Source organism: Anopheles coluzzii, chromosome 3 (genome assembly GCF_943734685.1).
Source record: "Anopheles coluzzii chromosome 3, AcolN3, whole genome shotgun sequence".
In the NCBI taxonomy this organism is placed as follows: Eukaryota; Metazoa; Arthropoda; class Insecta; order Diptera; family Culicidae; genus Anopheles; species Anopheles coluzzii.
The window spans coordinates 274,041-287,276 of NC_064671.1; the positions used below are offsets into that span (position 1 = coordinate 274,041).

Sequence of the window (13,236 nt, forward strand, 5' to 3'; positions counted from 1 at the left end):
TTAACTGTAATGCTTTTCCAGAATGCACCTGCTACTAGTAATTTGGACAATGAACTTGAAGAATGTCACTTCTCCAAGTCTATCTGATGCTTAAAGTTACGAAACTTGACGAGAGGGTGTAATCGATTGAGTAATCGTGTTAAGAGCTCAGCTTCTTCCTGCATTGATTTAGGAAGAGGATAGCGACGGTTGGCGGAGGTGAAGTTTTTCAATATATCTCATCTTAATGAAATTCATTTTTACTTCCAGCCGATCGGAACACACCCTCGGGTGAAAGATAACACCACCATGAGGTAACAACAAGGCGAGGAAATGCAGCTTTTGGTCACTGATGCAAGAGCAGCGGATCTGTTTGAGGAAGTTCGTTACACACGGCCGAATAAATGTTTTATTCGAAATCGGATAGCTTGTGCTACAATGGTGTATAGACAAGTGAACCAAACGACAGCCAATAAGACCCATGTGTCCGTTAGTTATGGCCGTTGGGATCCACAGACACACATACACAATTCCCAGTCGAAATTATAATAGCACGAGGAAGAAACGGAAGAAATTGAAAGTGATACGAAAGTTATAGCGCAAAGAAAAGACGACGGGTTGATGTTCAATTAAGCGTGCTTGCTTTGGCCAATACGCATGCGGCAGTAGCGCAGGATATCGACACATGGTGCGTTTATGAGCGGCCTTTAGGGTTATCTTACAAAATGATGCGCCATAATACCACGTGTTATGACCATAGACACACCGATAAAATAATGGACAATAACTGGTTCAATTACTTGCTGCCCTTTTCGTAACAGTATGATTATGGCTCAGACTGTTTCACAACAAATGAGGCGATGGTACAGTTTGCTGAAGAATGCCGATCCTCGCGATCCTTCTAGTTGAACGATTAATCGACAAAGCATTCTGGCATCCGTTTGTTTTGGCACACGTAAAAAACTTCTCCCACTAGGTTATTTTGTGGCGAAATTAAAAAAAGGAACCGTACCATGACATGCCGCCGTCTCGATTTCATTCACCGAAACGTACATTTGGCGTCTGTCGCCAGTATGGCAACGATTGTGACGGCGTGGACCGGGAACTAGCTCCTAGTAGCAAAACATTCACTTGCTCATACCGTACGGCGACAGCCGCCCCTTTAAATGATGACGTCTGAGCAGCCGTGTAAAATCTCAGGAATTGCAATTCCCGCCAATTTAAAAGCTTCACCTTATTAATTGCTTTATAATGAACCTAAAAAGCAAGGGGGGGGGGGGTGAAAGTGATCATAATGATGACGGTGGCAAATAGTATTGTGCCGTCGTTTGGGAGGTGCTGAAACACTAGTGCGTCCATGCGCGATCGTGATCGTCGCGTGGCGCATTCTCAACGCCGGGTTTCAGGTAACTGTTACTCAGTTGTTGCTGTAGGTCTGGTGTGTTTGTACAGCATGTGGTTTATGGGAAGGGATCGCATCGCGTCTGGTGTCTCGTTTCCTTCTCGGCTGTGTTCGTGTGTGTGGGAATGTTTTCCACGAATAGTAGCGAATGGGTAGTCTGGCCTCGCTGAAGGGATGTAACACGATAGCAGGCACAAATATAGCTAGCTAGCCACTTGCCACGAGCATGATGTTCCTGCCGTTACATCTTCATTTCCCCGGGCATGCTCCAGCCGTCTTTCTGCCCACAAGCACCAGTCAAAACAAATCCGAATTTGATAACTGGGTGTGCGATGGGTGATGGCAGCCTTTACAGGGCTTTCGAAGTCACTTTCGAATGTAAACATTGTTATTCAGCGCGTGCAAAATGTTAATCCACATCAATCTGATATTTCATTTCCTTCATAATAATTTTTAATTTCTTCAGCATGATTTTAAACACGATTCAAGTTGGGATGAGTTTTACAGTTCTTTGTTATGTGTTGAAAATCATGTGGCGAAGCTGAAATTTCATTAGGAAGCAAATACACAATTTGAAAACTATTGAAAAACATCTTGGATGGGGTGAATAATAATGTGCACATTCGAAAGTGACCTGGAAACCCCTGTATAGGTGTGGTGTGGCTAAAATCACTCAACGTACCGCGTGCAACGGCCGTGTCTTGCTTCTCTATCGCGCTCTATCGCGTTCTGCCATGATCTTGAATCTCGGGAGGTCAAGTGACAGAGGGAGAGAGAGAGAGAGAGACGTACTAGGGCAACTGAATCATTTCATCCTGCTGCGTGGCCTCGTTTTTCCAGAGGCGCACACTTACCTCTCGGGTTGCGGGCTCACTGCTAAGGTGGCGGTTGTTCCCAAGTCTGATTACGCGTGATGATACGGATTTGAGTATGACATTTGTCCTTAGTGACGATTTAAGGGGGGAGGGGTATCTCTCGTTACTTTGATTTATAGCTATAGCGACGTAGTGACATTTTTATTTTAAATTATTGCTGCCTTTTTACTTACTTTTTTGTCTCAAAAACATTTGTAGCGGTTTTCTAAAATATCAAACAGTTGTTTCGAATTATGCTCCTTTAGTTTGTATCAGCCCGAAAACGGGCACCGCAATTTCCATTTTCACTTTAAATGGTCCATACTCCCTAAAAGCGAATGACTTCCGACAAAGCCATACGAAAGGGGCAGGAAGGCTTCATAAAATGATCAGACCTTCTTTTAATAATGCGACATTGAACAGCTGCACCCTCGAAAGGGATTAAATATCTAGTGGTGCTGCTGAAACTAATAAAAACTCGTAAAAATCCACACGTGCTGCCGCCGTATAACCCACCAAAACTTCCTCTTCACCTCATGCCAAAATATGATGCGATTGGTTGCCTCTTTGTTTCTTCCATTCTTCTATTGCTAAAAACCAACAAACCCCCAACCGTCCCCTTTCGGTGAGCGGATAATTCTTCGTCGAAAAGCAACGGCTACGGGCCTCCGCCGTCGTCAGTAGTACGTGTGTGCAGTATCCGTGGCCGTATTTATTTACCAGGATGAAATGTAAGGTCGACGAATCCACGTGCCGCGGCGGCATAGACCCCTTTCCAAAACCTCCCGCCGTCACCTGTTTGCTGCACAACCCTCACTCGCCGTGTATTGCGTGTGTGTGATGCATTCGTTCATGTGTACAGCGTTTTCACTGTTTGGAGCTGGCGTGTTTCGTACGCCCAGTTTTGCGCCCAGTCGGCGTGGAAAATTATTTTTTCTTAACACACACACACACACACACGCTATAATCATCCCGACTACTTTCTAGCAACGAAAGCACTGCTGCTACTACTGCTGACGGCTAACAATCGCAAGACTTCTTCCGTGGTTTGTTTGGGAGGCTTTCGCCAGACAATTCGCGGTGGGATCGTTCGTTCAACCGTGCGCGCGTTGAGTCCGAGTTAATTTGGACATCTAAATTGGCGTCTAAACGCAAAGTGTGCGAAATGTGGTAACGGATTTTTGTGTAGTGAAATGTCCGCATTGCGTACGACAAGGTGTGCTGATGTGCATCAGCAGACAAGAGGCCAATGGTTTAATGGATGCAACGGATTAGGGGCAAATTTTCCAGAATCGATTGCCGAGTCAAGTGGCTCTCGAAAAGTGTCACTTACGGGGGAATTTGCGTCAACAATGCCTTACGTGCGTAAACAATGGGGGGAATGGAGCGTTAAGTTTGATTGTCTAGTTTAGCGTTGGAGACATAATTCAATTCTCCTTTAGGGTAATAATACTGTCATTATTGTATGGCTTTGTCACATTAAGCTACCAAATAACCCGTTTTGTTTAGCAAAATATTTCAAAGCATGATCGGATGATCGTATTCTCTATTTCTTTTGCTTCTCCATGATGCTTTGATAGCACAATTCGTCGAATCTGTCAGTCGTTCAATCGCGTACGTACGATCATCGCTAGCTGCGCATTTTACACGCATCGATCAATCGATCGTTTCTTCAATCGGACGACGGCCTCGCCTTCAACGGCCTGTTCAATGGTCGGTTTATCCGTCGCATACGTACCGAACCAATCGGATCGCATCCAAAATAAACATTGACCCGCTTCAACGCAGTGCTGGGTATCACACTACCGTAGGTATGTATGTGTGTGTGCTCTCTTATGCACGCTACTATGATCACCACCCTATTTTGATGACAAAATATGCGCGACGACGAGTGATGCTCGTAATATGTTTGTCGCCTCCCTCGCGCCCTGCGCCAAGAATCGTTTGGTGAGGATACCGGCCATTTCACTCTACCATCTTCACGCCCTTGCCATAGGCGTGTCATCCAAATTACCCCTAATGTCCACATTCATTTCCTGCTTTGGGTCGCGCATACGAAAGAGGAGAGGACGTCCAGCCATTATCAGTGCGATAGGGCGCGTGGGGGCAATGTGCAATGTGTGTGTCGCATATACGTATCGATTTTCAGCGAAATCTGTACACACCTGGCCACTAAACGTGATAGAATCATAATTGTTAATGGACTACTTTTGTTTATCAATGGTGAATGTGTGAATGTCTCACCCATCGTTCCGCAGAAATCTCAAGATCAGTTTGTCACGACACAAATTTTCCATCTGGCAAACAGGCAAGCAGACAAGGTGGTTTGGGTGGCGCTAATAATGAGGTGTCTAAGACTGGTTGATGGTTAGCAATTAATTGTATAGTTGAAAAGGAGTGGGTCTAGCGATTTGTCGTGAACGCATTGACTATATCCGATTGGAAACACATTAGCAATTTGACAGAGTGTGTGCTGCAAGTGTGAGCTTTGTAGGTTATGAGATCATTCAAATGGCACAAACATAATTCATTGAAACATTAGTTTCTACTATCTGCTGTCCACTAGTATATAATTGTATACTAGTATATATATGCCTCCTATTAAAAGATTAAATTAAAAAAAGTGAAAATGATTACATAACCGCTCTAAATTGATGCTCAGGAAATGATCATAAGAAAAGGGATAAAGAAACCTCCTCCTGATTTGTCGTTCAAAACACACTCTTGGAATTACGGTGCGATCACACGATCACATCATCCTCTTGGCTTTATTTATCGCCTTATGCTCACTTTCTACACCGAATTCAGCTCGATCGCCTGCTTTGTGCACGACACCATCATCATATCACCTTCCCCCCCCCATAGCGCATCCGAGATGTGTCCGAAAGTCGAGAGGGTGATTCTGCGAATGTTTTTCACAACCCCTGTACTCGCGGGTTTCCCAAAGTCGCCCACTATCATCAAACTACCAGCCACCACCATGGCACGATTTGCTCGCGAGCTCACTCTAACACACAATTCATACAAATGCGTCTACGGTTCTCTCACACCACCCCCAAACCAACCACCCTCTGTGAAGTGAGGGTCGTCTCCTCTATACCGTTGAATGTTTCGTTTATTTTTCATTGCGTTCACTCGCTGTTTGTGTGAGCGTTCGCCTTCACATCTCACTGGCAAGCGCCAAGCCTCCCCTAAATCGCATGGTACGGTCTCCGGTGGTGGTGGCGAATAGGGGCGGGGTGGTGATAATGGGGTGTCTACTGCGGGCGGAAGCAGAGGGCGCCTGTGTCGGTCGCCGTGCGGTCGGTCGTTAGGTGTGTGTTTGTGTGTACGAGCTTGAGCGCGTCGATTTCGTTTTGTTAGTTTATAAATACGTTGGTTCGGTTGGAGCCGATCGTCAGTCGTTCGTTCGTCCGCACGGAGGCAACTTGTGTTAATATCAGTACCATTTGTTGAGTCGATTTGGAATACTTGGAGCTCCGCAGAGTCAGCCAATCCAAGTGACTTAGTCGATTCGAGGTGACTTCAGAAGGGTGTTTTGTGTATGTGTGTGTGTGTGTGTGTTTATGTATACGTACTAAGGTCGTGCAATTTGCGTACCAAAACGCAGAGAACAGCAACTGAAAACAGGTTGTCATTGAACCGTGTGTGTATGTGTGTGCCTTGAATCATTTGTGAAAATCACCCCCGTGTTTCACGCTGTGTTTCGCTCAAAATACAAGAACAGAAAAGTGCATTACAAAAGTGAGGCAGCAAGAAGGAGAAGCTCCTCTTTGAAGTAAGAGTTTTGAAAAGAGAAAGACAATCGGTTCATAAACATTCAAGCGAAGCAGCTCACAAAGCTTTATCGTGTCAGCAGCATCCGTCGTGGAGTGAAACATTGTTTTGAAATGTAAGTTGAGCAAGCAAAGATGCAACCAGTCTCTCTCACACACTCAGTACACCGTTCAGTGTCTCTGGGACTTAGCGATTGACGCAAATTGGCTGTGTAAGATCGCTTTGCTAGAGGAACGCCGAACCCAACAAGGGAGCTGAAGGATTTTGGGGGAATGTTGTGAACGTTGCTGGAGTTTGGAGGACGGGAAGCGCAGTTACCTGTACACATAGGTCAATGGCGCCACCGTGTACAGCAGAAGTGCATCAAATGGCAAAAGCGAAACAATTGCATACAAAACACGTTGTTGTATGTGTCGGCGTTTACAGAACCAGTCGCCGAGTGTGTAGAATGTAATGTAAAACCTTGCTGGGTGCAATAATTAGCACAAAGGTAGAGAGACAGAAAAAGACGAAGAAGAAGAAGAATAAGATGCAGAAGACCCTGTTTATTGCTCCTGACACGAGATCTCTTGCACATTTCATTCGTTCCCATTTTTCCAATCCAACGAGAAATCGCATACGAATAAAATACGTTTATAAAGTTTTCCACAGAGAAACAACCTTACCAATGCATTTGATCGTATTCTCCGGCCCTGCCCGATTAAATCCGGTGGCCAACTGACCGTATCCGATCGATGGCGGATCATACCGACGCAATCTTGCCCGATCGAGACGCGCTGGAAACATTTCAATCAGTGCCAATTTAGTTACACTGGCGCGCAGTGACTTCTCGCTGGCATCCACCACCTCCGTAGTATTGCTTGGTAGCTGTGCGGTTTTCCACTTGGCACCCCCTCTGGTACAGTACTCGGTGGAGGTATTGTTGCGTGTATTGGTGGATAATTGAGTTTCAACCAGTTGACACTGGCCTGAACCGGGGGGAACCTCTACTACTGTTTGATTGACAAATTTAGTTTTCCGCACTACGGGAAGAATGATGATGGCTTCCCACGTTTTGGAGGCAGGTCCCCAGGGACAATCGCGGACGGTTCTGGAATATCGGGAACTGTTGACGCGCATCCTTGACACGTTTATCAGGGTCATTGATTTGGCTGTGTTGCGTTTCAAAGGTAAAGTGCGTCGTAAAAAGCAACAAAAAGGACTCCCAAGACCTTAGCCGTATTTTACTACCTCCCATCCATCAACAAGATTCTACAGAGCCGTGAGGAAGGAATATCTAATCGAACAAACTTTAGTCCCCAACAGACACAAAGAAAGGACTGGGAGACAATCAACAAAAGTTAGTCACGAACTGTCTTTTAGGCAGCTTTAAACGACCAGTGAATTTCTAGCATAATAATATGGCCACATCAACAGCACCAAGAGAGAGCTCCACGTTCACCTCGTACTTTTGTTTTTACACCGAAAATGATTGCAACCGAAATCTGTTAGGTGTGTTCGCTCGATTGTTTTGGATTTGTTGGTGGTGAAGTTTTCTTCGCTGCGCTTTCCATCCTCTTGAAGCAATCGACGGGGAAAGGAGTGTGAAGACGTCAGCCCTCTGGGATAATAATAGTAAACGGGCATCTTACTTTCACTTCACTATTGAGTAGTGTGTGTGTAAAAAGAATAACAAAAAAAAAGAAAATTAGTGGCAAAATTGAGCTCCTTTCCGCAGAGGTGGGTTGGGGGGTGAGGAAGGGGGCTGGATATGAAATTTGTGGCTAATTTCAGCATCTAAATTACAGCTTTGTGTGCACGCGGCAAATGCAATCCGTCGAGAGGTGTGCACAACATGGTGCCAGAAGGAGTCGTTTGTTCGTGATAATTTTTTTGGCTGGTTACCGAGGCGAGGGATGGGAGCTTCACAGATCAACACGAAGATCTGTTTTATATAATAATGAATATACGCTTTAAATTGCATATTGCTAAATACTCCCGTTTCATCAATGTGGCATGAAATTCAAGCAAACAAAAAAATCTATTACGGAAAAGATTGTATGAATTCATCTCCACCCTTTGAATTCAAAGGGTTGTATCTTGCAGCAGCTTTTACAAGGCGTGTCACCGAGAAGTAGGTCAGCATGAAAGGGGGACATATGGTGATTTGGAAAGATCACTCCTTTCCACACTGGGGCCGTAGCGACCATGCACTCCTTCCAGCTCTCTCTTTCTCTCTCTCTCTCTCTCTCTCTCTCTCTCTCTCTGCACTTTCGCTTAAACATGGGCCATGAACAGTAACAGTTGTGATGAATGTCGTTTCACAGCACCGTATCTGCGTGTATGTAGCAAGGCCACGGCGTCATCAGATCGATCATCATCACGCTTTTTCCACAGCGTTTGCCACCGTTGTTGGAGGAGAAATCTACGTACGCAACCGCTTCTTGTTTTCAAAATGACATCCGCCGAGTAGACTTTGAATTTTTCAACGCGAAACGCACACTCAAACATTGCAGTAAAGGGTACATAAACAAACACCTTGTGTGTGATCTGGTGCTTTTAAAAGAAGCTTTTGTTGTGTTTTTTTATTGGAAGGAAATGGTATATATCTCTCGTTCGGAATGCGTCCCGGGAAGGGGCAAAGGGAGGGCAAAGAAAATTCCAAACTGTTCGAACACACAATTGGTTGCGGAATCGTGTTTTGGAGGGGCATGTGTGTATCGTGTTTCCAATGCAACAAGGAAACGGCTGCAAATAATCCACCCATCAACCTCTCGTGCCGCTTGTGGTTAAAAGGTGTTAGATGGTCTGCGAACGAACACTGCCCTTGAACCACACTAGTACGACCCACTTTCCGGCATGGTGATGTGTGTGTGTGTGCGGTGTAGTTACTGCAACTAACACCGCCACCGTTTGTTCCATTCCAAAGTTCGCTTTAAGATATGGATTTTAATGCAATAAAATGTAGAAGAACCTTTAAGCCTTCTGGTTGGTGATGGACAGTAAGACACACAAAGAGAGCTTACCACCCACTGAAGAGGGCATACATTTCGACGCAAAAGCCGACTCGAATGTCCAGGATGAGGCAGAGTTCTCTTGCCATGAAGAAGGTCAGCGTACGTTCCCCATCGCGTGTTTGCGTTGCGGAACCATTGCGTAATGTTGCGGCGTCTGCTAATCAACTTCTGGAAAGAACGATCGGTCAAGCGCGTTCGCACACACACCCTTCAACGCAACCAAACCAAGCTTAGTGGTGACAATTGCCCCGGGTTTGAACGATCCAGAACGGTGTTGTAGCTAGTCTTTTGCTGCAATTGCCGCCACTAACCCACTGGCATCGTTAGAACACAATTGTGTTTGTAAGTACCATGCGCTCCACTCCACAAATGTCCCACTACACTGCACTACAGGGAGCTATGCAGATAAGGGTGACGACGGGTGACAAACAGTACACACACGGAACTTGCTGCCGTGTCAAACACACCTAAATCGAATTCAATCACGGGCATTCTTAGGCTGTATGCGTGTAGATCGTGTGTGCCTTCTATTATGAGGGTCATCTCCTCTGTCGCTACACGTGCATCGGCAGTGATTTCGATTCGGGGCAATAGTGGCTAGAAGATCTAGATGATCGGGAAGAAGCCGAGCCCGCGCTAGATGATGATAAGAGGACGGTTCAGAAATTGGATGATGTAATGGGCGAAATTCACAAAGGTTCGGGAAGGGACGATCTCTTGTTCATCTCTGCTGCCCTCAAAATCATGCATCAGCTGATGCTGGAGTGGTGTGTGCTTTATCTCGGGGCCGCTTTGCCGTTCCCGTAACCCAGAGTGGTAGAAATCATTCACCCAGTCTTTCAGAAGATTGCAGGGTCAAACGGCATCGGGATGGAAGCCTTCCGAGTGATTACACATCCGCGTTGGCTTTGAAGCATCGTCATATCGTTCGTCGCCGACGCCTTCTTGATTTTGCTGCTTCCGTTAGTCATGTTGTAGGCTAAAAGAAAATAAAATCAATAACACTTTCTGCTGTGATGGAGAGGCACGTGCAAAAAATCTGCATCGCTATCCTGTCTCAGTCACGGGAAGCCCTTGGAAATGGTGGTGGGTGGCACCTTCGTACGAGACCGGATGCGCAACAAGGGTGGGAAGGAATGTCACGCTTCTTTTCTGTTCGATGGCATGTCTATCCAGTGTGTGACTAATCTCGCATGACATCAGCGACCCCGGACTAGACAAGGCAATGAGATTAAATGTATGTGCCATTGTTCGATATCCTCCAGTTAGGTGTGTTTAGTTTGACCACCTTTCTTTCATAAAGTGGGAATTAGAGCGCGAGCAACACCACAAACAAGGCCACAATCCTCCACTTACGTTAATACAATGCATACTTGATCCATTATTAATAGTTTGTTTCTGGTTTCTGTTTTGTTGTTGCAGTATCTTCAAGTACAAAGCTATCAGCAATCAGTAACAGCAGCATGTCGGTGGCCAGCGTACAAGCACCCCATCTGGCGGATTTGTGCAGCTCTCTGAGGTAAGTTCCAAAACAACACTTGGGGGAAAATGGGAACACGTCCGACCAGTGGCGAAATGGTTTTTTCCAAGCTCTTCCGCTCCCTGGTAGTGGTCTCTCCGGCCAGCTTAAAAAGCGGTCATTAAACGTTTATGGCTGCAATTGTGGAGTACATTGTTTCCTCCTTCCCCCTTTTTCCAGGAGTTCAGGGCTCATGTTGGGCCTCCTCGAATTCCTCGAATTATGTACATTCCATCACGTCCTCCTCTGGTGTGATTGTGGTGGGTGCGGTGGGTCGGCGGCACTCGAGGATGTTGCCGCTTGCCCCCAACGGGGTTCGTTTATTTTTAGCATGCATTGCTCATCCACCTTTCCAAAAAGCTGCTGGTTAATCTCAGTTAGTATCCACCGCCAGAGTCCAGTGAGTGGCAACAAGTGGCAAGTAAGCGCGAAAGGTTGGTAGGCGTGCGTTACGAGTTGGAAATTTTTTAGTCTAATTATAGCCCCACAAATTGTTCATTCATAAATCCATTCGGCTACGCACCTGGAACCAGGTCTTTAGCAGGCAATTGTGACGTGGTTTAAATCGATCCAGTCGGTTTCTAGCACTACCGTGCCTGAAAATACCCGCACAGACCTTCCTTTGAGCGTTAACAGCAACCGTCTCGTTGATGTGTTTGATTTTAAAATACCTTGATGGATTGAGATGTGACGTAGTTGTGCTGGTTGCTCCGGTCTTGTTCATTGAACAAGGGATAGGCAAGATTTATTTGTTGATGAGAGATGCGTCGTTCATTCGCGTAGCCGCGTAGTAAGAATGAATCGTCAAAACCCACTGCCCTGCGCATGTCATGTGATGTGGGATGGTTTTACGCAAGTTCTGCTGAGTGTGTCATTGAGCTAATGTTTTCTTCTTTTTTCTCACTTGCAGTCGTACTAGTTTAAGTATGTCGTCGTCGCTGTCGGATCTGGTCGGCAGCCCGTCGCTCGGTGCCGTGTTCGATTTCCACTCGTCGGACGCGGTGCTGACGATCGAGGAGCTGCGGGAGCAGCTCGGCTCGTGCTACACTTGCGGCGTGTCCTGGACCGAGGATCAGGTGTCGCTCGATTGCACGGAGTGCGGCGGTTACAGCCTAGAGCGACCGTGCCTCATCTGCGAAGGTATCTGCGGTCAACTGTGGAAGCGTGATTTTACCATGGTAGGTGTTACTACTATTCTCCCCTGTCTCTTCATCCCTTCTACCAGATGTTCTAACACTCCCGTTCTCTCTCTTTCTCTTCTTCTTCCTTTACAGAGCCATGCTTGCGGTAAATCACGCTGGCAGGGTGTGTGCACCAAGTTCCCGGCACAGATGATTCAGTTGCAGTCATCCGCACCGCTGAGCAGTTGCGCCAGCTTCGGCAGCCACCACCAGCTTACAGGTTGTGCCGCTGCGGCGGCAGCCAACAATGGTGCAAGCACTGCAAGTCAGCAGCATTTCCTGCAGCAAGAACTGTGCGCCCGGCTCGAGAAGCTTTCCGCTAATGCGCATTCGTAGAGCGTCTGCTGCGCAATCCGTCACCGACGCAACGGTTCCGGGTGTAGGTTTTTTTTTTAAGTTTACGTAGAGGATGTGGAAGAAGACGAGCACCAACTGCTGCATGAGATATCAGGCCTCAGGCGGTAGTAATCTATATGCATGCGGTCTCGTCGCACAACCCAATTAGGAAGCGTGATGTTTCCAGCATAACGGGGAAGAGATGGAGTGTTTTATCTGCTTACTGGGCATATGAGTTCCTACTGATATTGAGTATCAACCGGCAGGAGCAGGGAGTAAAACCTCTCTCAAAGACGCGCTATAGAGTCTACATGATTATGATAGCATTTGATACGTATACCGTATCCTTCTTGCTTTTGAGCGATTTCCTCTTTTTCTTCCGGCCGAATATTACAATCGGACGTTTAAGATTTCACAGCAGATAGCAGACTATTTTCCCCGAATATACAGGGCATCAGGTGTAGTACAGGATTTCAAAATTAGTACAATCTTAGTGTCCCCCATCTTTTTAAACCATGTGATAGAACCATTCGCTCAAAATCGACCATTGAAGTCCGAAGTCCGTAGTAAAACAATATCAAGAGAGATGATCAGATCAGATCGTCTATCAACACACAGCAACAAAGTGTCGTACGTTATTTAGCTTAATGAGAGGAGTATGTTTTTCTGTGAAAAACATGACATTTATTAAAATTTCGCGTAGGATAGGGGAAGCAGAACAATAGTGGGTAAGGTATGCAATTTTATGCAATGTATGCAAGATGGCAAAAGGTGTGCATAGAACTCTGAGGCAGCTCTGAGCAACATTATATTATTAAAAAAAAAAGAAAACCTATGTGAAAAGAATCAACAATATTCGTTAGAATCGTTCTTTTCACTGCAAAATTTTGATATTATATCCCTTGCACGTTGGGTTACCGTGATATGCCACCGTCTACTAAGGCCACCAAACCAGAAGCTGGAGTATGCTAATAAGAGCATAGATTTTGTTTTTTATTTGCAGCTTATTGTCTATTTACATCGTTTTATGCTAGTAGCTTAACTAGGCGTAAGGTGTTGTTTAGTCGGATAAAACCATATTCGTATGAATGATATAAATTGTTTTGTGTTTCTTTGTGGTTTGATGAGATGGAGTTATGTTGATATCGAAAATCACAAACAATAAAAGGAAAACAAGCTATGTAAAACAAAA

The 13,236-nt window shown here is 45.7% G+C and overlaps 1 protein-coding gene across 2 annotated transcripts in view; it reads left to right on the forward strand.

Annotated features, from left to right (window-relative positions):
• Positions 1–13,236, forward strand: part of LOC120960080 (protein pinocchio) — a 28,102-nt gene extending 14,866 nt beyond the window's left edge. Inside the window, exons 1-4 of one of the 2 annotated variants that reach the window (XM_040384020.2) lie at positions 5,614–6,127; positions 10,431–10,527; positions 11,438–11,705; positions 11,802–13,236. In XM_040384020.2, the coding sequence (XP_040239954.1) occupies positions 10,472–10,527; positions 11,438–11,705; positions 11,802–12,044 (567 nt within the window). In that variant the 5' untranslated portion in view covers positions 5,614–6,127; positions 10,431–10,471 and the 3' untranslated portion in view covers positions 12,045–13,236. Of the gene's footprint in view, positions 1–5,613; positions 6,128–10,430; positions 10,528–11,437; positions 11,706–11,801 lie in introns of those variants that run through there. The other variant, XM_040384019.2, reaches the window with a different exon arrangement.